Below are 23,010 nucleotides of genomic sequence, written 5' to 3'. Positions count from 1 at the left end.
AGCCCCCCCAACAGGAAGCTAGGGTGCCTCTCTCCAGCTCCCCTCTCCAGGACTCCCCCGCCCGCCATGCAGGAAGCTAGGGTGCCACCTCTCCAGCTCTCCCGGACTTCCCCAGTTCCCCATGCACATACTCTGGCTTCCCCAGGGGCTCTCTTTCCATTCTTCTGACTAGGAAAATGTGATTTATCTCAGTTTTTGCCATCTACAACCTCAGGTTAAACCCATGAGAGAATGGAGGAAGATGAACTGGGAGCCTCCCCAGACCAGTGTTGACTCTGCTATATTCTGAGAGCTCTTGTCTATTCTCAGAGGCTGCAGGTTGCTTTTCAAAATTGCATCCAGAGGCCAGGCATAGTGGCTCACACCTGCAGTTCCAGCGATTCAGGAGGCTGAAGTGGGAGGATTGCTTGAGCCCAGGAGTTTGAGACCAGCCTAGGCCTCATAGTGAAGCCTCCTTTCTACAGAAAAATGAGAAAGCCACCCGTGGTGGTGTGTTCCTTGTCCCAGCTACTCAGGGGGCTGAGACTGGAGGACCGCTTGAGCCCAGCAGTTGGAGGCTGCAGTGAGCTGTGATCACACTGCTGCACTCCAGCCTGGGCAGTACAGTGAGACCCTGTTCGTGAAAAATAAATCAATAACATAAAAATTACGTCCAGAGTTTCTAGTTGTCATCATTGACAAAGGTGGACTGTGGCATGGTGGGTGTATCCCATCGTTAGGGGCACTGGAAGTCCTAGGTCTCGGAACAGCCTGTGCATGTATGTGCACCACAGACATTACCACCTACGCCCTGTGACGATATCATCATTGTGTTCTCACCAGGTAAATCGGGTCCTTCCTCGCTCCAATGTGGTCTACAATCTCTATGAGTATTCAGTGCCGGAGGACATGTACCAGGAGCACATCAACGAGGTCAACGCTGAGCTGTCAGCGCCAGACATCGAGGGCGTGTATGAGACTCAGGTGACTCCCCAGCCGCCCTCGGCTGAACTGGGGGAGGCTCCAGCAGGGTGGAATAGAGGAAAGAGACCCACCCAGGGTGTGGGCTGGGAAACAGCAGTGATTGTGGACGCGTGCCCACAGGTGAGGTGGGTATCAGCAGGGTTTCTGCCAGAGGTGACCTGTGGGCAGTGGGCCGGGCAGCTGCAGGGGCACAGCCACATCCCAGGCAGGAGTCACGTGGGCAGCCAGAGCCCCCCCATCCAGCCCTTGCCAGCCTGTCTGCCCACCTCTTCCAGGTTCCGTTACTGTTCCGGGCCCTGGTGCACCTGGGCTGTGTGTGTGTGGTCAATAAACAGCTGGTGAGGCACCTTTCGGGCTGGGAAGCAGAGACCTTTGCTCTTGAGCACCTGGAGATGCGCTCTCTGGCCCAGTTCAGCTACCTGGAACCAGGTATGGCCTGCACCCGCCGCCCACCGTGTGCCTGCCTCCCAGACATCTGGGGTGACGGTCTTGTTTCCTTCTGCAGGGAGCATCCGCCATATCTACCTGTACCACCATGCACAGGGCCACAAAGCGCTCTTCGGGATCTTCATCCCCTCACAGCGCAGGGCGTCCGTCTTTGTGCTGGACACTGTGAGTCCTGGGCCCTCCATGGCAGCACATTGGTTGGAGCAGGGTCTGGGGAAGGAGGACTTCTCCCAGGGTGCCCAGGCCCTCCAGGTCTTGTCCTCAAGGGCCTTTGCTCATGAGTGCCTGTCGTGATTGAATTGGCAGTGCCATGGCAGTGGTGGAGTCTGCCCCAGGGCTGCCCCCACTTCCACACAGGGTGAGGCTGACACGGTCTGCGTTTGTCTAGGTGCGCAGCAACCAGATGCCCAACCTTGGCGCCCTGTACTCAGCAGAGCATGGCCTCCTCCTGGAGAAGGTGGGCCCTGAGCTCCTGCCACCCCCCAAACACACCTTCGAAGTTCGGGCAGAAACTGACCTGAAGACCATCTGCAGAGCCATCCAGCGATCCCTGCTCGCCTACAAGGTGAGGGTGGTTGGGATCCTGCTGTGTGAGTCCCCTCTCCGTTGAGGCTGGGTCCACCTGGGTCTTTTCTTCCATTTTGCCTTGACCCAGGAGGAGCGCCGGGGGCCCACGCTCATCGCCGTTCAGTCCAGCTGGGAGCTGAAGAGGCTGGCCAGTGAGATTCCTGTCTTGGAGGAATTCCCGCTGGTACCTATCTGTGTGGCCGACAAGATCAACTATGGGGTCCTGGACTGGCAGCGCCATGGAGCCCGGCGCATGATCCGGCACTACCTCAACCTGGACACCTGCCTGTCACAGGCCTTTGAGATGAGCAGGTGAGCGCAGCACTGTCACCGTGGGCCTAGTGGTCCCCAGGCAGAGCCGGCCTCGGCGGTCTCTGTGACCCGGCAATGTGCCCTGGCACTGAGCTGTGCCCCGGCGCCAACCTGTGCCTCAGTGCTGACCTGTGCACCGGTGCAGGTACTTTCACATTCCCATCGGGAACCTGCCAGAGGACATCTCCACGTTCGGCTCCGACCTCTTCTTTGCCCGCCATCTCCATCGCCACAACCACCTGCTCTGGCTATCCCCTACGGCCCGCCCTGACCTGGGTGGAAAGGAGGCTGACGACAACTGCCTTGTCATGGAGTTTGATGACCAAGCCACTGTTGAGATCAACAGTTCAGGCTGTTACTCCACAGGTAAGTGGGCAGGAGGGCGAGGTCCACGAGACCTGACTGGTGTTTCTGCCATTCTGTGACATCTTCTCAAGGCAACAGTGCCCGAGGATGGGCTCAGAGCTCAACCTCGCCGGTCAGAGCTGAAGCTGCAGGAGACAGTCCTGGGGTCAAGGTCCAGGTGGGGCCTCCTGTGCCCTCGGGAATCTGAATAGCCTGGCAGGTGTGAGGATGGGTGTGGGCAGGTCTGATGCTGGTTCTCGGGGTGGTGGTGGCTGGAGTCAGGCCCAGGGGGCTGGTGGTGCGGGAGCTGGCAGGATACTGGCTGAGCATGGCCTCTTCCTGTACAGTGTGTGTGGAGCTGGACCTTCAGAACCTGGCCGTCAACACCATCCTCCAGTCTCACCACGTCAACGACATGGAGGGGGCTGACAGCATGGGGATCAGCTTCGACGTGATCCAGCAGGCCTCCCTGGAGGACATGATCACGGGCGGTCAGGCTGCCAGTGCCCCAGCCAGCTACGATGAGACAGCCCTGTGCTCTAACACCTTCAGGTGCCACGCTTTCCGGGAAGGAGTGTTACTAAGAGAAGGGTCTTATCCTTTGCCCTTAATTTAGAAAGCTAAGGTCTAAGATGGTGTCCCTTGGGCTTCCCTTAGTCTTAATGGCAGAGCCAGAGACCACTGCGGCGAGTTTCCCATCTTCAGTCTGTTGTCTTTACCACCATGTGGGTCCAGCCTGGTCCCTGGCGACTGTTCCATGTGCTGCCTCTGACCTCCCTGTGGCCAGAGGTACTTCACACAAAGAGCCTTTCTAACCAGGGCCGCTTTTCGATGTGACCAAAGGTACATCACAGGGATCTCCAGCCGGCTCTACTGAGTATGATGTGCGAGGCATCGGCACTTAGGTGTCAGGAGCCATTGTTCTGCCACGGAGGTCATGATTGAGGGTCTGGAGCCGTCATTCTGCCTCAGAGGGTGTGGTTGAGGGTCAGGAGCTGTCGGTCTGCTGTGGAGAGCGTGGTTGAGAGCAGCTACTCGCAGTACCCACCAGTGGTGATTCATACTGGGGAACGCTTGCTGTGTACCAGGAGGTGGGCCGAGCACTCCACATTCTGCCTCTGTCCCCACAGCAGCCCAGGGACGGGGAGCGGTTATTGTCCATTTTTCAGATGAGGAAACTGAGGTCAGAGGGGCTGACTTTGTGGTCATACCACAAACAAATGGAAGGGTTGGCACTCAGAAACAAGTCTTTTTAATTCTAGAGCCTGTACTCAGCCGTAGTTTTAATGACTCCATACAGAAGGGGAGAGGGAGCATGTCAGAGCTGGGAAATGAGGCCGGGAGAGGACTGGTGGAAAGAGGCAGGGAGGCATTGGGAGCCCGGAGCAGGGTCTTAGCAGAGAGACGGTAGGCCAGGCCTGAGAGGTAGATGGAGTCCAACGACAGATCCCCAAACCGCCGCTCTGGGGAACGTGGGGTTTCCTGGATTGTTGAAGAGTTGGTGATGGAAAGGAGTTTTAGGAATAGGACTTGGACCTCTGTAGGTTCTCTTGTAACATTCTGTTCTTGACCCCATTGAAGTTCCCACTTCAGTAGGGTGACGTGCAGTTTTGGAACCCTTTAGCTGAATTGGGGTTCCAGTACCAGAGCGGCTGGCATCTCTGCCCTACGGGAAGTGAAGGGGGTCGGACGGGGCGTGTACAGTGCACTGCCCAATGCCTAGCTATCTGGCCTGTGACCAGGGCGCCCCACCACAGGAAACTTGTTTACACTGGGACACGCCCTTGTGGCTTTTGTGTGACCTGTGTCTAGGTCCCACTTGCCTGACCATTGCTTCGGTGTGTGGGCCCAGCCTTGTGTTCCCCCTAGCGTGGTAGGGAAGACCCAGCCCAGGGCAGCCCCTGCCTCTTCAGAGGGAAGGCACCAAATCCGTCACCACCGCAATAGGGAGTAAGCGCAAAGATGCGTTCCTTACATCTCCTGGGCAGGGAGGTGCCGTGAGTAGGAAAGCCATCCTCCCTCCCAGGGCCATGCAAGGCAGGCACAGGGAGAGTGCCCAGGGCAGCTGGCCGGGAGAGAACGGGGTGTAGGCATGTGTTAGTTCACGGGCAAGTGCCTGAATGGTTCATTTAAAGGAAGTGGCAGGAAGGCAGGGTCCAGCCTGCTGGGCGGGAAAGAGTCCTCTCCGTTCTTGTCTCTGACTGACCGGGGCCATGTGGGTATGGTGGTGTTTTGTTCTGGTTTGTTTTTGTTTTTTCAGTCAGAGTCTTGCTCCGTCACCCAGGCTGGAGTGCAGTGGTGCCATCTCGGGTCACTGCAACCTCCTCTTCCTGGGTTCAAGCGATTCTCCTGCCTCAGCCTCCTAAGTAGCTGGGATTACAGGCGTGCACCAGCCCAGCTAATTTTTGTATTTTTAATAGAGACGGGGTTTCACCATGTTGGCCAGGCTGGTCTCGAACTCTTGACCTCAGATGATCCACCCACCTCGACCTCCAAAGTGCTGGGATTACAGGCGTGAGCCACTGCATCTGGCCTAGTGTGTTCTGATGTGTAGGCAGTGGCTTTGCTGTGTCCTTCCTGTTAGGGGCCCCAGCCCGTCACACACTTGCTGCCCCGTACCGTACTGCCCTCCCATCCTGCTTCAGAACACACAGAGTTTGGGTTGTGTTGAGGGATGTGGCAAAGCCTGAGCTAGTTTCAGGAATGAACTGGAAAGAAACAGATGAGGCATGAAGGTGAAGGGATGAAATTTGAACAGTGACTTAAGGTGGGGACAGTGAGAAGGGGAGGTGACAGTGACGGATTTGGACCCAGCCATGTAGGGAAAACCTGTGCCCATTTCAGCTGGAGTGTCCCGCGTGGCGGCAGCATGGGAGGCTGAGGGTACGAGTGTGTCCTGCACTTCTCTTTCAGGATCCTGAAGAGCATGGTCGTGGGCTGGGTGAAGGAGATCACCCAGTACCACAACATCTACGCAGACAACCAGGTGATGCACTTCTACCGCTGGCTTCGGTCACCATCCTCTCTGCTTCACGACCCCGCCCTGCACCGCACGCTCCACAACATGATGAAGAAGCTCTTCCTGCAGTGAGTGCTCCTCCTCCCTGGGCCATCCTCCTCATCCTCAGCTGGGCTGCTCCCTTACTCTCCAGAACCAGAGACGTGGCCAGCCAGTGCCTCTGGGATAAGTAGTCTATTTCTGGGTTTGTGGAGCATAACGATCTTCAAAGGATCCCAGAGAAACACGCAGCTGCTGCTGCCGCATCACCTGCACATCCTGCAGAGAACGCTAGGTGGCACCCCCACTCCTGCCCCTTTCCTGCACAAGTCCTGCTGCACAGTGTATTGCTGTGTGCCTTGCTCGTTTTAGTGAAAATATGCCTTGGAGATCATTTAGCCCCTTTCCAGCCTTGTGCCGTCATTACAAATAGCAAATCAGTGAGAGGCTTCATGCATGAGCTCACACAGATAGATCCTGGGGTAACTTCTGGGGCGTAGCCCTGTTGCAGGCCTCACAGGTGTTATAACTCAGGGGATGAATGCTGATTTGATGGACTTCACGAGAGCGGCCCCACAGAGGGCCCTTGTGGACACTTCTTCCCTGGCCGTGCCTCACCAACGTGGCCGGGGATTATTACCCAGCTTGCTAGGATAAAAGTGCTTCTCGGTGCAATCTTAACTTAGGATTTTTGTAATGAATGAAGTCGAATTTTCTCTTCTAGTCCTTTGTCTAGTTTTCTGTAGCTTTGTTGGTTTTTCTCTTATTGAACATCAAATGAGTTGTCTCCATACAAAAAGTTGCCATTTTTCTATGATAAGAATTTGCAATTTATTCCTGTTTTTGCTTATCTTTTGCCTTTGTTTGTGGTGGATTTTGCCGTGCAGAAATCTTTGTTCTTCATTGGCTTTTGGGTTCTAGTGTATCGGAGGCTTTTCTGCTTCAGGACCCTCAGCTCTTTTCCCTTATGGATTTTCTGGGTGCCCTCCGGCTCTCCACGGCTGTGGCGTCTCCACCACGGACTCTAAACTTGCTCCACAGGCTCATCGCTGAGTTCAAGCGCCTGGGGTCGTCAGTCGTCTACGCCAACTTCAACCGCATCATCCTGTGTACAAAGAAGCGCCATGTGGAAGATGCCATCGCTTATGTGGAGTACATCACCAGCAGGTGCGGCTGGCTGGTCCTGGTGACGCAGCACTGTGGCTTTGAGAGGGGTGCTAAAATGACCCCCTGAGGTGCCAGCTGTCCTCCTGGGTGGACTGGGAGGTCCTTAGAAGCACAAAGCACACGACTCACCATGGTAAACCCAGAGCAGCGTGAAAAGGGGGTTACTGCCACCCGTGTGCTGTAGCAGATCAGAGGCCACGCAGTTGTGCAGCTTGAGTTGAGTGTTTTTTGTTTGTTTTTTTCCCCATGGGAGACACAGATTCAAGGTGCCTTGAATATGTGCACCCTATAAGTGTTGACGGGCAACCTTTCATAGACGTCCGTGTTGGCGAGTGGGAGTGGTGTGGTTCCCAGGTGCTCAAGTGTGCACAGCTCTCAGCTGTCAGAGCCTGGTGTTGTGGTTTTGACTTCCTGCGTTCCGGGCCATGTTCCTGAGGTTCCCTCGTGGGCCTTGCTCTGCTTCTCACACACTCGGCACTATTTAAATCTAAATAGAAGACAAAGCAACAGAAAATCTCCACCAGCTCCTTTTGTTCAATTGTTAGTAGGAAGCTCCCTCCCAGGTGCACTCACCCTGGGGATGAATGCAGCCATTTCTGAGCTCAGAGGAGTTGCTCGTGGAGGCCTAGAGTGTCTGCATGGGTCTGGTCTTTGCATGGTTATAGGGGCAGCATCTGGGGGTGCTGCAGAAAAGACTGACACTAAATTGATAACAGGTCACTGAGAAGTAGGAAGGTAGAGCTTATAAGACTTTCATTCCTAATCAAACCATATGCAATGGATTAATCTCAAACCCAAAACCACCGTTGTCCTCCTGCAGACCCACTGTGGCCCCTTATGTCTATCCAAGATGAGCCTTGATGGTCAGTGGTCATGCTGTGTGCCTGGGAGAGCTGACTTGGGCTAGAATTGTATTTCAGAGCGTGGCTGAGATGATGGGAAGGATGTGCCTCTCCCCACACTGGCCATGGGCAGCTCCAGGGGTGCCCTGTACCTGAGGAGGCCAGGGTTGCTCATGTCAGGAAACAGGCTGCCATTCTCCCTTAGCGCGGAGAGCAGAGTTAGGGAGAACATAAAGTTCTCCTGCAGGAGGTGCAGTGTGGGCTACTCACCTGCGTTTTAAAACTGTGATTTAGGGTGTTCCTCCTTCCTTCCTTTCTTTCTTTGTTTATTCTTCCTTCTTTTTTGGTTTTTGTTTTTTCTTTTAAGAGATGGGGTCTTGCTCTGTCACCCAGGCTGGAGTGCAGTGGTGCAATCATGGCTCACTGCAGCCTCAACCTCTGGGCTCAAGCTATCTGCCCACCTCAGCCCACTGAGTAGATGGGACTAGAGGTGCATGCCAGCATGCCCAGCCAATTTTTGCATTTTTTTATAGAGACAGGGTTTTGCCACGTTGCCTGGATGGTCTTGAACTCCTGAGATCAGGCGATCCTCCTGCCTCAGCCTCCCAAAGTGCTAGGATTACAGGCATGAGCCACTGTGCCTGGCTGGTTCTTTTTTTTTTTTTTTTTTTCCTTAAATGGATCTAACTCGCAGAGGAGTGGGTCAGCCCTAGTGAGGCTTAACTGAGGAGTGACAAGGATGACGATAGTTTAGAAGAACTTGGCAGTGGGAAGCACTGTGGTTGGTTACCTGAAGCTGCAGGTCACCTGAGGCCGGGAGCAGAGGCAGAACGCCTTGTGGGCTGTCCCCAGCACGAGGAGGCACCCAGCTCTCTGTGGTGCCAGCTCCCAGGGGCCTGGTGGACCTCCTTAGTTTTACTCTTACTGCGTTTCCCTAGGAAGCCTGAGGTATGATGTGATCTGAATGAACTTTCAGATTCAATGTTAAGTAAGTGGAGGGTACAGATAGATACAAGAGGAAAAAAAGGAAAGTTGAGAACAAGGTGGATTTCATTTAAGCAGTGTCTTCAATGCTTCCTCTACAGCATCCATGCTAAGGAGATCTTCCATTCTTTGACAATTTCTTTTTCTCGATGCTGGGAATTTCTTCTCTGGATGGATCCATCTAACTATGGCGGAATCAAAGGAAAAGTTTCATCTCGTGTTCACTGTGGACTGGTAAGAGAGCTGCAGTGTGGCACGAGCCAGCTTTGGGGGCCACGTTCCTTCCTGCAGCAAGTGCTGAGTGCTCAGGACCCCGGCAGGCCTGGCTGTGTGGCAGCAGACACTGCAACTGCATCCTGCCCTCATGAACATGGGGAGGCCCCATGTGTAGACAAGCACATCAGTGTGGAGTGTGGCGTCGGCCCTGGTGAGGGCAGGGCTTGCCGTGGGCCACAGGGAGGTGGAGGCCCGTGAGGTGGTGACAGGGAATCCCAGAGCTGATGAAGCGCCTGGAGTCGTGCGTGCATAAGGCACCTCCAGTGAGTGGGCACCAGGGAGGCAAAGCACAGGTCACTGGAGCAGTGATTGCAGATGCAGGCAGAGAGCTGGCAAGGCCAGGCAACTTGGGCGTGGCAGGGCAGGGCCTCGGCTTTCATGGGGATGGGAGGTTCTGTGTGGGCGATGTTGGAGCTTTCTTGGCCCCATGTGGATAACCCACCATCGGAGGGCACAGGCGGGTAAAGCCAGTTAGTGCCCGTGCCAGGGAGATGCTGGGCAGCGAGGTTGGTGAGAATGGCCTGGGTGGGCTTTGAAGTAGAGCCAAGGGACCAGCAGATGGGATGTGGGCAAATGCCCAGGTGTGGGCCAGGCTATGGGTGAGTAGAGGTGGCTGTCAGGAGCAGTGTGGGGAAGGGGTCACGTCTGGTTGGGACTCACGGCGTTTGCAAGGTTGAGACGTGGGTGGTTAGCTGGTGCAGGAGTGGCCAGAGAGTGGCTGGGTGTGTTGAGAGGAGGCCTGTGTCCTCCACGGGGATCCTTACAGAGGACTGAGAGGAAGCTGTGGGTATGGGGGCCAGGGGCTCAGATGTCAGAGGGAAAGCCCTTCTGTAAGGAGGCAGACACTTCTGAGAGCTGGCAGGATGAAGCCAAGGCTGCCCAGGATACCTGGATGGGAGCAATTCCAGTTGGAGTTGGGGAACAAACCCTGATTAAAGGGATTCAGAAGAAAATGGGAGGGTAGAAACGCAGGTGGTATAGACAGCTCTGAGGAGGGGATCAGCGTATGGTCAGGGCAGGTGGCAGTGGGTTTCAGTGTCTACACAGACATGGACGGTGCAGTGGCATGAACGCAGGCTGCACGTGAGGCTGGGTCTGTGATGGGGTCGTGCCGTCCCAGGAGATTCATGGACTCAGAGGAGAGAGCAGTCTCTGGGAATCTCTGACTGGTTCTTTCGTCCTTGAGGGGTGAAAGTTCAATAATTAAAGTGAACCCTGACAGAGCAGAGTGAAGCTCGCAGTCCCAGGTCACGAGCACTTCTGTGCCCCAGGCACTTCCCACAAAGCGCTCTGTACTGGGAGCCACCCTGTGGGATTCACACAGGCTCCCGGAGACACAGTGACTATGGGGAAGGCCTCTAGTCAAATGGGGCAGATGGACACAGGTTGGAGGAGCCTTCACTGTGGCATCCTACCCCTCTACGAGGCTGCGATGGTACAAACACAGCCGCCTTGTCTCTGTGTTACAGCAAGACTCACAGAAAGTGCAGGGAGCAGAGGATGAGCAGGAAAATGAGGACAATGAGGAGGAAAGAAATGGGGAGGAGGAGGAAGATGCGGAGGAATGCAGCGTGGAAGATTCACTGGAAAACAACTGGAACATTTTGCAGTTTTTGCCACAGGCAGCCTCCTGCCAGAGCTACTTCCTCATGATTGTTTCAGGTGAGCCCAGAGCCCAGGGCTGCACAGCCTCCACCAGAGGGACTCAGGGTTAGTAGATGTGGCTCCTGTGCCATGGTATTGCAAGAAGGGAGACAGTGGAAAAATCGGATTGGGCGGAGCGTGCCCAGCAGTTGGGACTTTGTGAGCCAAGGAGCCTCCTCTCCCGGCTCCAGGCATGTTCCACTGAAGGACCCGGAGTGGGGTGACTGTCTTCCCTCCATCCCTCGCTCTCTCAGGAAACTCCATGGGGAGCGGCTGCCCCTGGCCGTGTCATTGAGGGGTTTCCTATCTCTGCTCCTGCCATCTGACTCAGTAACTCAGTCACGTACATTCCCAGGGAACATTGGTATGGGTGCATGTTCAGTAGCTGAAGATAAACCCCTGGGTCAGGTCAGCTGCCCCCTGGCTGGTCTGTGAGGCCTGCCTTTCTGGTGGGGAAGTTCTTGTGCCTTGGTTTGGGTCTGTAGGCTTAGAGTTTGCAAATCAAGCTATGCAGGTTAGTGTGCAGACAAAGTGTGTCGAGGAAGCACTGTTTGTAGTTCAGAGCCCGAAGTTAAAGACCTTCTCGGTTAAAACAGCAGGGTGTGCTGAGCACACAGGCGGATGCAGTCACAGAGGCCTTCATTGATGATCATTTTATATTTTTGTCTACTTGTCCTTGAGTCTTTAACTTTCTCAGTTCTCTCTTGCAACTTTCTAAGTCTCTTGAAAAGTTCTGGGTCAGCTGCTCGCAGTGGCTCACGCCTGTAATCCCAACACTGGGAGGCTGAGGTGGGTGGATCACGTGAGGTCAAGAGTTTGAAACCAGCCTGGCTAACATGGTAAAACCCCATCTCTACTAAAAATACAAAAAGTACCCGGGTGTGGTGGCGCACACCTGTAATCCCAGCTATTTAGGAAGCTGAGGCAGTAGAATCGCTTGAACCCAGGAGGTGGAGGTTGCAGTGAGCCGAGATTGTGCCATCGCACTCCAGTCTGGGCAACAAGAGTGAAACTCTGTCTCAGAAAAAAAAGAAAAACAACGGTAAGTGCTGGGTGACAGGCCCGGAGGAGTTTTTGGAGAAGCTTGCTGACGCCAGGGGCCCTGTTTTTCACATACTATCCAGTGAGAGGGTTAGTGTGCATGGCCTCATTTATCCAGTTTTCTCTCTGGTAATGAACTCGAGTGTCAGCTAGTGTTTCTTCTCATTTCCACTTCTCACTTATCTAATTGACTTTTAGCTCATCTAAAGGCCACAAATAAAATTATTAACAATGACATTTTAGCCTTATCTGTGAGGCGATCTGACCAGCCATGGGCCCCCTCAGATTCTAGGGTGTTCACAACAGCCTGACTCAGGGCTGGTGGTGTATGTGCCTCTCCACAGCGTACATTGTGGCCGTGTACCACTGCATGAAGGACGGGCTGAGGCGTAGTGCTCCAGGGAGCACCCCCGTGAGGAGGAGGGGGGCCAGCCAGCTCTCCCAGGAGGCCGAGGGGGCGGCTGGAGCCCTTCCCGGTGAGCAGTCTTTTGTCTCTCGAGGCCACTGCCTTGTGCCAATTACCTAACCCCTCTGTGTGCCACGGGTGGTCCCCGGTGCCAGTCCCCCAGGTGGGAGGTCCCCGGTGCCAGTCCCCCAGGTGGGAGGTCCCCGGTGCCAGTCCCCCAGGTGGGAGGTCCCTGGTGCCAGATGGGTCCCAGATTCCTCCCTCAGCATCGTCATACTTCCAGGAATGATCACCTTCTCTCAGGATTATGTCGCAAATGAACTCACTCAGAGCTTCTTCACCATCACTCAGAAGATTCAGAAGAAAGTCACAGGCTCTCGGAACTCCACTGAGCTCTCAGAGATGTTTCCTGTCCTCCCTGGTTCCCACTTGCTGCTCAATAACCCTGCTCTGGAGTTCATCAAATACGTGTGCAAGGTGAGGGTGCCAGTGTGCTTGTGAGGAGAGGACACCAACATACATGCGTAAGGCAGGAATGTTAATGTGTGCAAGGTGAGGCTGTAACGCGTGCACCGTGAACGTGCTAGAGTATGTGTGCAAGGTAAGGACACCGACATACCTGTGCATGGGAAGGATGTTAATGCAGGATGAGGCTTCCACGTGTGCAAGGGGGAGGTACCTACCCATGTAGGGTCAGGGTGCCAGTGTGTGCAAGGTGAGGAGCAGGTGTAAGTTACTTGTTCATTCCACCAACATTTATCATGCCCCTGTCACATGCAGCCATAGTTGAGGCTTCTGTGCTCAGGTGTGAGCAAGACAGGAAAGGCCCTGCCTCATGGGGCCTGCCTGCTGCCAGCTGACCCGAGAAGGGAGAGGGCCATTCAGAGGCGCAGGTGCTATGGGGACGGTGCCTGTAAGGGACGCTGGGACCAGGTGCAGGAGGAGGGAGGATGCAAAGGCCCTGGGGGATGAGCTTGGTGTGTTGGTGAAGGCACAGCCGAGCACCCAGTACCACCGGCTGGGAGTATGGGTCACCGGAGACCAGTAGGCTGGATCAGGACCCAGAGCTGATGAGATGAGAGCTTGCTCGGATGCTGAGGCCTTTCTGGGAAAGGCAGGCTGAGTCCAAGAGGGATAATGTTACCAGATAACGACCACGGGTGTCAGCCCTTAAAGAGCAGAGCGTTTCACTGCCCATTTCCTCACTCAGCCTTCCCAGCAAACTGCATCTCACACACGGCTAAGGTTACGCTGGAGATCACGTGACGGCCTCAAGGTCTAGTTGTGGTGAAGAAGTGTTTTTAGCTGACCATTTTAATTCCTTTGTTGACTTTTACATGCTTTAAATTCATTTTTATTGAGGTATAATTTACATACAGTAAAATGTACTCTGTGGCGTGCAGTTGTGTGATTTTTCCTAGATGAATGGAATTGCGCCCCCATCAGCAGGATACAGGATAGTGCCCCCGACGACATTTCCCTCGCTGCCCTCCTCACCTGACACCCCGTTAGCCACTGGTGTGTCCTCCTTCCCTGTTTGTTTTCTCTTCCAGAGCGTCACATGAGGAGAGGCATATACTGTGCAGCATTGGATCTGGCTTCTTAGCAAAACACACGTGCAGTTGGTTCATCCACGCTCTCGTGTGTAGCAGAACCCCTTCCTTTCTGCTGCAAGTCGTGTCCGTTGTGTGGGAAACCACAGCTTGCTTTTCATTCACTGTGGAAGGACATTTGGCGTTGCTTCCACTTTGGGGTGATGAGTAACAAAGCTGCTGTAAACATTCTGTAGGTGGAGGTTTTTGTGTGAACATAAATTTCAGTTCTCTGAGGTTAAAAACCCAGAAGGGGCATTGCTGGGTCATCTTTTAAGTGTTTGTTTAAGTTGATAAGAAACTGCCAAACTCTTTTCTGACCGTGTCAGGGTCTCATCAGCAGTGTGTGGCAAGAGTTGCAGTCCACATCCTCACCAGGACTTGGTATTATTGCATTTTTAAATTGCAGTGATTCCAGTAGGTGTGTAGTGGTATCACATTGTGTTTCTGATTTGCATTTCCCTGGCATCTAATAATGTGGGGCTTTTTTTTTTTGAGACGCAGATTCACTCTCATTGCCCAGGCTGGGGTGCAATGGCATGATCTCAGCTCACTGCAACCTCCGCCTCCAGGTTAGCTGGGACTATAGGCGCCTGCCACTACAGCCCGCCAAGTTTTTGTATTTTTAGTAGAGATGGGGTTTCACCATGTTGGCCAAGCTGGTCTCAAACTCCTGACCTCAAGTGATCCACCTGCTTCAGCCTCCCAAAGTACTGGGATTACAGGCGTGAGCCACCGCGCCCGGCTGTGGGGCATTTTTTAATGGGCTTCCTTGCTGTGCCTGTGTCTGTCCTCTTTGGTGAAGTTTTAGGTTTTACATTTGTCTGATCCATTTGAGTTAATTTTTATACAGTGTGCATGTGGTAGATCCAAGTCCATATTTCTGCATGGGATATCTGATTGCAGGCGTATCCTGTCTTAGTGTGCTTCAAAGCGGTTACGTGTATTTTACAAATGGAAGGTTTGTGGGAATCTTGTGTTGAGCAAGTCTCGTCTTTCCAACAGCATGTGCCCACTGTGTCTGTGTCAGACTTTTCCACTATTATTGTATCAGCCATGATAGCCTTTGATGCTTCTATGGCAATTGTTTTGGGGCGCTGTGAACCGTGTGCATAGAAGACAGTGAACTTAATCAATGTTGTCCGTGTCCTGACTACTCCACTCACTGGCCATTCCGCCATCTCTCCCCTTCTCCTTGGACCTCCCCAATCACAGTGACACAACACTATTGGAATTAGGTACGTTAGTAACCCTACAATGGCCTCTAAGTGTTCAAGTGAAAGGAAGAGTCCCACGTCTCTCACTTTACATAAAAAGCTAGGAATGGCTAAGCTTAGTGAGGAAGGCATGTCAAAAGTCGAGATAGGCTGAAAGCTAGGCCACTCACACCAGTTAGCCAACTCAACTGCAAAGGAAAGGTTCTTGAAGGAAATTACAAGTGCTCCTCCAGTGAACACATGAATGATAAAGAAGTGAAACAGCCTGTTGCTGATATGGAGAAAGTTACTCTGGATAGATCAAACCAGATACAACGTCCCCTCAAGCCAGAGCCTAATCCAGAGCAAGGCTCTCACTCTGTTTAGTTCCATGAAGGCTGAGAGGTGAGGAGGCTGTAGAAGGAAAGCTTGAAGCTGACAGAGGTTGGTTCATGGGGTTGAGAGAAAGAAGCCGTCCCGGTAACATAAAAGGGCAAATGAGGCAGCAGGTGCATGCGGGTGGAGAGACTGCGAGTTCTCCAGGAGATCCGTCTGGGATTATTGGCGAAGGTGGCTACACTAACAGCATATTTTCAGTGTAGACAAAACAGCCTTCTATTGGAAGAAGATGCCTTCTAGGACTTTCATAGCTAGAGAGGAGGCCTCAGAACCTGGCTTTAGAGGACACGCTGATTCTTGTCAGTGGCAGATGCAGCTGGTGACTTTTAAGTCAAAGCCAGTCCTCATTCAGTCTTTTAAGGCCACTGCCTGCAACTCAGAAGAAGATTCCTTCCAAAACAGTACTGCTCATTGACAGTTGACCTGGTCGCCCAAGAGCTCTCATGGAGACTTACAAGGAGATTAATGTTGCTTTCATGCCTGCGGACACAACATCCCTTCTGTAGCCCATGGATCAAGGAGCAATTTCGACTTTCAAGGTTTATTACCAAAAAATACATTTTATGAGGCTATAGCTAGTGATTCCCCTGATGGAACTGGGCAAAGTAAATGGAAAACCTGGAAAGGATTCGCAATTCCGGATGCCATTAAGAACATTGGTGATTCATGGGAGAAGGGGTCAAAATATCAACAGGAGTACGGAAGAAGTTGATTCTGACCCTCATGGTTGACTTTGAAGGATTCAAGACTTTTGTGGGAGACATGACAGCAGATGTTGAAACAGCAAGGGGACTAGAAGTGGAGCCTGAAGATGTGACTGAATTTCTGCAATCTCAGGACAAAATTTAACAGATAAAGAGTTGCTTTTCATGGATGAGCAATAAAGTAGTTTGTTTGTTTGTTTTGAGATGGAGACTCCTTGCTCTGTTGCCCAGGCTGGAATGCAGCGATGTGGTCTTGGCTCACTGCAACCTCTGCCTCCTGGGTTCAAGCGATTTTCCTGCGTCAGCCTCCCAAGTAGCTGGGATTTACAGGCACCCGCCACCACGCTCGGCTAATTTTTTGTATTTTTAATAGAGACAGGATTTCACCATGTTGGTTAGGCTGGTCTCAAACTCCTGACCTCAGGTGATCTCCCCGCCTTGGCCTCCCAAAGTGCTGGGATTATAGGCGTGAACCACTGTGCCTGGCCCAAAAAAATAGTTTCTTGGGATGAAAGTGAACACTGTGGAAATGACAATAAAGGATTGAGAATATTCCGTAAACTTAGTTGCAAAGCAGCATCAGGGTTTGAGAGGACTGACTCCAATGTTGAAAGATGTTCTACTGTGGGTGAGATGCTATCAAACAGCACCACATCCTGCAGAGAAATCTTTCATGGAAGGAAGAGTCAGTTGATGCAGCAAACTTCATTGTTGTCCTAAGAAATTGCCACAGCCACCCCAGCTCAGCAGTATCACCCTGATCAGTCAGCAGCCATTAGCCATTTACATTGAGGCAAGACTCTCCACCAGCAAAACGCTTGCAACTCGCCGAAGGCTCCAATGATTGTTAGCATTTCTGAGCAATAAAACATTTTAAAATTAAGGTACAGGCCGGGCGCGGTGGCTCAAGCCTGTAATCCCAGCACTTTGGGAGGCCGAGACGGGCAGATCACGAGGTCAGGAGATCGAGACCATCCTGGCTAACACGGTGAAACCCCGTTTCTACTAAAAATACAAAAACTAGCCAGGCGAGGTGGCGGGCGCCTGTAGTCCCAGCTACTCGGGAGGCTGAGGCAGGAGAATGGCGTAAACCCGGGAGGCGGAGCTTGCAGTGAGCTGAGATCCGACCACTGCACTCCAGTCCGGGCGACAGAGCCAAGACTCCGCCTCAAAAAAAAAAAAAAAAAAAAATTAAGGTACATACATTGTTTTTTAGACATAATGGTGTTATGCACTTAATAGACCACAGTATAAGGTAAACCTAAGTTTTGTCTGGGCAGAGTGGCTGACACCTGTAATCCCAGCACTTTGGGAGGTCAGGGCGGGTGGATATTTGAGCCCAGCAGTTCAAGAGCAGCCTGGGCAACATGGCGAAACCCATCTTTACAACGATTACAAAAATTACCTGGGCATGGTGGCGCATGCCTGTCGTCCCAGCTACTGGGAAGCCTGCGGTGGGAGGATCAATTGAGCCCCAAGAGGTCAGTGCTGCAGTGAGCCATGATTGCGCCACTGCAGTCCATTCTGGGCGACAGAGCGAAATCCTGTCCCAAAATAAAAACATATCACCTAGTTTTTTTTTTTTGAGATGGAGTCTCACTCTGTCACTCAGACTGGAGTGCAGTGGTGCGATCTCAGCTCACTGCAACCTCCACCTCCTGGGTTCAAGCGAATCCCTGCCTCAGCCTCCCAGGTAGCTGGGATTACAGGTGCGCCTGCCACCACGCCCAACTAATTTTTGTATTTTTAGTAGAAGTGGGGTTTCACTGTTTTGGCCAGGATGGTCTTGAACTCCTGCCCTCAGGTCATCCACCTGCCTTGGCCTCCCAAAGTGCTGGGATTACAGGCGTGAGCCACCACAAATCACGTAACTTTTATATGTACTGAGAAAACAAGCGTGAGCCAAAAATCACATAACTTTTATATGCACTAAAAAAACAAAATATTTGTGTGATTTGCTTTATTGTGATATTTGTCTATTGAGGTGGTTCGAAACCGAACTTGCAGTATCTCCAAGATATGCTTGTATTCCAGAACCATTTGTTGAAAAGACTATTCTTTTTCTATTGAATCATCTTTGTACCTTTTCCCATAACTTAATGAACTTATCTGTGTGGGTCTATTTCTGGATTATGTGTTCTTTTTTTCTATCTCGGGTTCAATTTGCTAATATTTCGTTGAGCATTTTTGTGTCTGTGCTCAGTTATTGGTCTATAGTTCCTTTGTATGGTCTTTGGTTATAGTATCAGGGTGATGCTGGCCTCATAGAATAGGTTGGGTGCTCTCCCTCTTCAGTGTTCTGAAAGATACCGTGTGGAATCAGCAGCATTTCTTCCTTAAATGTTTAGTAAATTCCCTGGGGAAGCCTGTCCTCACTGATGGAAAACTGCCAGTGTAGAGAAGTCGGCTCTCTGAGGCTTCTAAAGGGACTAAGGAAGGGAGGAAAGGACACCAGGAAACTGTAGCCTAAGGTCCAGAGGGTTCTTGTCCAGACAGAGCAGCAGGGAGGCCCCGGGAGCTCCTACCCGATGCGGGCTGTGGTCTCTGCAGGTGCTGTCCCTGGACACCAACATCACAAACCAGGTGAATAAGCTGAACCGAGACCTGCTTCGCCTGGTGGATGTCGGCGAGTTCTCCGAGGAGGCCCAGTTCCGAGACCCCTGCCGGTCCTACGTGCTTCCTGAGGTCATCTGCCGCAGCTGTAACTTCTGCCGCGACCTGGACCTGTGTAAAGACTCTTCCTTCTCAGAGGTGCGGCTGAGCCCCAGTGGGGTTTTCACTGTGGAGCAGGACATCTGAGGGCACTGCGGTGTCTTGGGGGCTTCTGCAGCCCCAGCTCTGTAGGTCACACCTGCTGCCGCTCTGACTCACACGGATTGGCAACAGGCCCCTTCCCAGGCCTCCCCATACCACGTTCGGAATGTTGTTCTAGGAAGGGCTCAAGTGCAGGTGGGAGGCCGGAGTGCGCACAGCTGCACTCAGGAGACTCGCCCCTGGGCAGGCGCTTCTCACAGCCCCTTCCTCTCCTGAGATCCTGCCCACGGCACTGTGGTCTGGAGGCTGCGCCAGTGACCTCTTGCACTCTTGCTTTGCCTAGGATGGGGCGGTCCTGCCTCAGTGGCTCTGCTCCAATTGTCAGGCGCCCTACGACTCCTCTGCCATCGAGATGATGCTGGTGGAAGTGCTGCAGAAGAAGCTGATGGCCTTCACCCTGCAGGACCTGGTGAGCAGTGCCTGCCGCCCACCCGTGTGCCCTGGAGTCCGCAGGGGGTTTCTGTGCGCTCCCGGGAGCCGGGGTGTGTGCAGGTCCTGAGGCATGCCCTGGTGTCCTCCAAAGGGCCTGCCCTGCACACCAGTCCATGCCTGAGCCCGATGGACTATTCTGTCTACACTGGTTGAGCACCTGCCTTGGGTCAAGAGCTGGCCTTGTGGGTGCTTTGTTCTAGCGGAAGGAGACAGACGCTCCCAAGTGTGAAGAGAAGGAAAGGAGGAAGAGGGAGTTGTGCAGCTCGGCCACAGGAAGGCCTTGCTGAGGGGCATCTGAGCAGAGGCTGGGGGACGCACCAAGCTGCTGTGTGGTGGCACACGGTGTCCAGGCCTGCAGGATGGAGGGAGTGAGCACGGCCTGGAGGGGGCCTCAGGACTGGGCGTCTGGGATGGGACACCCACAGCGAGGGTGGGTGTAGGGAAGGCGCTGGCAGGGAGGGATGAGGTCGTGCATTTTACTCATAACTGAGGGGCTGGCTGCGCACAGCACGGGCTCAAGGCTTACTGATGGGCCCACGAATGTGTCTCGCGAGCCTGTGAAGAAGCAGCAGGCAGATCTGGCCCGGGCGGGAGGGCCAGCGCCCATCGGGGTTGCTCCCTTTCAGATCTGCCTGAAGTGCCGCGGGGTGAAGGAGACCAGCATGCCTGTGTACTGCAGCTGCGCAGGGGACTTCGCCCTCACCATCCACACCCAGGTGGGCTTTCCTTCATCTGCCTCGGCTCAGCCTGGCCTCCTTGGCCTCCTCTCTGAGTGGACTGGGGTCTCACTGTGCCTGTTTATTCCTGCAGGTCTTCATGGAACAGATCGGAATCTTCCGGAACATTGCCCAGCACTACGGCATGTCTTACCTCCTGGAAACCCTGGAGTGGCTGCTGCAGAAGAACCCACAGCGGGGCCGTTAGCCAGCCACGGGCCCTGGGTGCCTCTGCGTCCGTGCCAGGCCTCCTGATGCCAAGGCCACATCCCCATGCTTTCAGTGACCAGACCACTAACCACCCTGACTGTCCAAACTTGTGACCCCAGGCCAGGGAATGGGGAGGAAACCAAAGAAAACCATTTTCAGGGAGCTCAGACGTCACAGGAAGGAGTGGGAGCAGGCCCACCTTCCTGTGGAATACCTGCAGAAGCAGGCCATGAGCCAGGCTGCGGGTGCCCTGGGTGCTATTTCTTACACAGTGAATGCTTTTCCAGGCTTCTGTTGCTTCCTGCATCACACCTGGTGGGGTGGGAGAGTCCTCTAGGTGCCCCCAGTTCTTTGTCCTGCCTCCCAGAGGGAGGAAAAGCCCCTGGGGGCCTCTGGCTCCCTGAGATTGGGAGGAGATGGGTTCCCAAGGCCCTGGTGGGGCTGGAGTCTCACCTGTTTGCATGGAGAAATGGGCTGGCCCCACAGCCTCACAGGAGCAGTTTGTGGGCTGGTTTCCCTGGGAATCCGGACCCTAACCTGTGAGAATCTGGATTTTGACTTGTTGAGCCCTGCTCATTTGGAGCCAGGTCTAGAGGGACCCCCCTATCGGCCTCAGGAAAACAAGACCTCTGTGCACCCCACTTCCGGCTCACCACAGCCTTTGTCCTTCACCTCCACACAGGACCAGCTGGAAGCAGAAAGAAGAAAGGCCAGTTTCACAGGGCACCAAACAAGTATGAAATGTAAATCGGGAATTCAGACACCCCAGGCGAGAGCCTCGCGGGAGGGAGGGGCCCCACAGGCTCCCCAGGAGGCTCGCATCTTTGGCCCAGAGCCAGCCTTCGTTTGTCCCTGCCATCTACTGTCCGAGGCCATCGCTGCTACACTTTGTTTTTATTTGCATTTCATACTGAAATTTCTCTAGGTTGTCACTGTGTGTTTGTGCACACAGTGGGGACTGGGTACCACTGGGCATGTGTTTGGCCCTTGGATGCTGCTCGGGCCGCCTGCCTGGAGAAACCTGATGCCTGCTCAGATGGAGGAGTGCTGAGGCCTCCAGAGTGGAGATCAAATCAAATTAGGGCAAGCAGGGGAGGAGGGAGGCTGGCTGACTGGGCTTCATTCCTGGAAGCAAATCTGGAGAACCCTCAAGGGAGTGAGGAGTGATGGGGCCAGGGGACAGCCAGTCATCCCTCAGGAAGACCACCTAGCAAGACCAGGGGTCGCCCGGCGCAGCCATGGCTGCCCGCCAGCCTGGGTTTACTCTGAGGCAGCTGGGGGCTGGGGGCATTTGAGCAGTGGTGGAGGGGTCAGAAATGGGAAGCTCTGGCCCTGGTTCCCAAGCAGCGGCTCAACCAGAAGAGCCAGTTTCTCCAAAAATGAGCTGGGTATTTTTGAGCCACACAGCATGTGCAGGCTGTGGGGTGACCTGAGGCCGGTGCCCCAGGCTGAGAGGCCATAGTCAAGGGAGATGGGGCCCGTGAGAAGACGTATTCTCGCCACCTGAACACAGCGCTGGGGTGAGGACTCCAAACTCAGGCTTTAAGGTCAGACCAGGGCCGTCTTCCCCCGCCCTTCTCTGCCCTTTGACCTTTGGGAGTGGTGGTGCTCTCCTGAGACTGGCTTTCCCTTCAGAGGCAGGATGTCATCTGCCACTGGCACAGGCGACTTCATGATGCTCAGTTCTGGGCTCCTCCCCCCACCTGGTGGGCACCAGTCTATCCACTGCAGCATATAAGGATGCAGTAACCAGATTACCCACAGGCCCTGATCCAGTTAGTGCCGCTCCCAGGCTGGTGTCCGTCCACCCCAGCCTGGCCTGCCTGCCCATTGGCATTCCTTCCCCCACCCATGGAGTAGGAATGAACGCTGGCCTGAGCACTGCTGTAGTCTGGGCTTTCGTTGTCCTTGCGTGCAGCTGTCCCTGCCTCCCTTCCATTTCTCTCTTCGTGAGTCATGCTGTCCTCCCACATTTTGAGATGAGCCAGCTTTGGTTTGGAGTCTGGGGTGGCCCTGTCAGAAGTAAGTGCACTGAGGAGGTGGCCTGCTGGGTGAAGGTGGTGACGGGGCCTGGGTCCCGGTGCACTCCCAGCCTGGGCAGACCTGACCGTGGCCCGGCTGGCTGTGGGGACTGAGGGTCATGGGGCGGGCAGACATGTGCCTTGCACACTCCCAGGCTGCTTAGAGGGGAGATGACTCATAATAAAGGTCACTGTGCAGCCCAGCTCCAGGCCAGCAGGGCCTGGCCTCCCATACTCATAGGCTCGCAATGCTTCTCCGCAAGGAATGAGGCCAGAAGGTTCTGCTCACAGGTTTATTGGACTGAGCATGTTGTGACTTGTAAGGGAAGAGTCTGGGCAGATTCAAGGTTACACCTGTGGGGTGGTGTGGGGTGGGGTGAGGGTTCTCAGGGCCCAAGACCAGGAGCAGAGCCCCTCAGAGCTTCGCTGGCTTGGGTTCCAGGTGGCTGTGAGGTGATGGGAAGTGAGCAGCCCTGTAGGGGCCAGCTGCGGGGGAGGTGTCAGGCTGGTATGCCGGGGTGGAGCACAAGCCTGGGGCCAGAGTGCGCCCCCAGCCCTTGCACAGCGACCCTGCGGTGCCCAGTTTTTGTGGAGATGCCCTGCTACTGAGGTGCCCATGTCTACTGTGCAGGGTCCCTAGCCAGGGACTGTCTCTGGCCCCACCAGGCCGGGTCTGCAGTCCAGTGTGACGGGAAGGAGCTCAGAGTTGGGCCAAACCTTTGGGGTCTGTGGGCGTGGAGGCTTGTGGGGCAGGCTCGGAAGCAGGAGTGATCTGCTCAGATGGGGCAGAGATGGGGCAAGGCCGCAGGGGCGGGAAGGCTGGGCCACACTCTGCCCCTTGTTGGCCCTCCTGGCCTGATGGAGGGCTGGGGTGCTGGTCCTCGGAGCAGTGGCCTGATGGAGGGCTGGGGTGCTGGTCCTCGGAGCAGTGGCC

General features: G+C 54.2%; 2 protein-coding genes across 9 annotated transcripts in view; one reads left to right on the top strand and one right to left on the bottom strand.

Moving 5' to 3' along the window:
- POLE (DNA polymerase epsilon, catalytic subunit) overlaps positions 1-20,979 on the top strand; it is a 66,657-nt gene extending 45,678 nt beyond the window's left edge. The window contains exons 33-49 of the mRNA XM_023196783.3: positions 823-963; positions 1,239-1,392; positions 1,469-1,575; positions 1,799-1,975; positions 2,066-2,289; positions 2,435-2,655; positions 2,982-3,186; positions 5,548-5,721; positions 6,674-6,799; positions 8,727-8,859; positions 10,371-10,563; positions 11,931-12,062; positions 12,276-12,469; positions 18,434-18,634; positions 18,981-19,106; positions 19,756-19,845; positions 19,940-20,979. Of these exons, the coding sequence (XP_023052551.1) occupies positions 823-963; positions 1,239-1,392; positions 1,469-1,575; positions 1,799-1,975; positions 2,066-2,289; positions 2,435-2,655; positions 2,982-3,186; positions 5,548-5,721; positions 6,674-6,799; positions 8,727-8,859; positions 10,371-10,563; positions 11,931-12,062; positions 12,276-12,469; positions 18,434-18,634; positions 18,981-19,106; positions 19,756-19,845; positions 19,940-20,053 (2,712 nt within the window). The 3' untranslated portion in view covers positions 20,054-20,979. The remainder of the gene's footprint in view (positions 1-822; positions 964-1,238; positions 1,393-1,468; positions 1,576-1,798; positions 1,976-2,065; positions 2,290-2,434; positions 2,656-2,981; positions 3,187-5,547; positions 5,722-6,673; positions 6,800-8,726; positions 8,860-10,370; positions 10,564-11,930; positions 12,063-12,275; positions 12,470-18,433; positions 18,635-18,980; positions 19,107-19,755; positions 19,846-19,939) is intronic.
- Positions 20,980-22,355: 1,376 nt separating this feature from the next.
- P2RX2 (purinergic receptor P2X 2) overlaps positions 22,356-23,010 on the bottom strand; it is a 3,522-nt gene continuing 2,867 nt past the window's right edge. For 3 of the 8 annotated variants that reach the window (XM_026449539.2, XM_026449540.2, XM_026449541.2), the window contains one exon: positions 22,356-22,970. In XM_026449539.2, the coding sequence (XP_026305324.1) occupies positions 22,777-22,970 (194 nt within the window). In that variant the 3' untranslated portion in view covers positions 22,356-22,776. The remainder of the gene's footprint in view (positions 22,971-23,010) is intronic. The other 5 variants (XM_023196787.3, XM_023196790.3, XM_023196788.3 and 2 more) reach the window with 3 other exon arrangements.

This window comes from Piliocolobus tephrosceles, chromosome 10 (assembly GCF_002776525.5).
Source record: "Piliocolobus tephrosceles isolate RC106 chromosome 10, ASM277652v3, whole genome shotgun sequence".
NCBI classification, from domain to species: domain Eukaryota; kingdom Metazoa; phylum Chordata; class Mammalia; order Primates; family Cercopithecidae; genus Piliocolobus; species Piliocolobus tephrosceles.
This window is presented reverse-complemented; position numbering and strand designations above follow the sequence as displayed.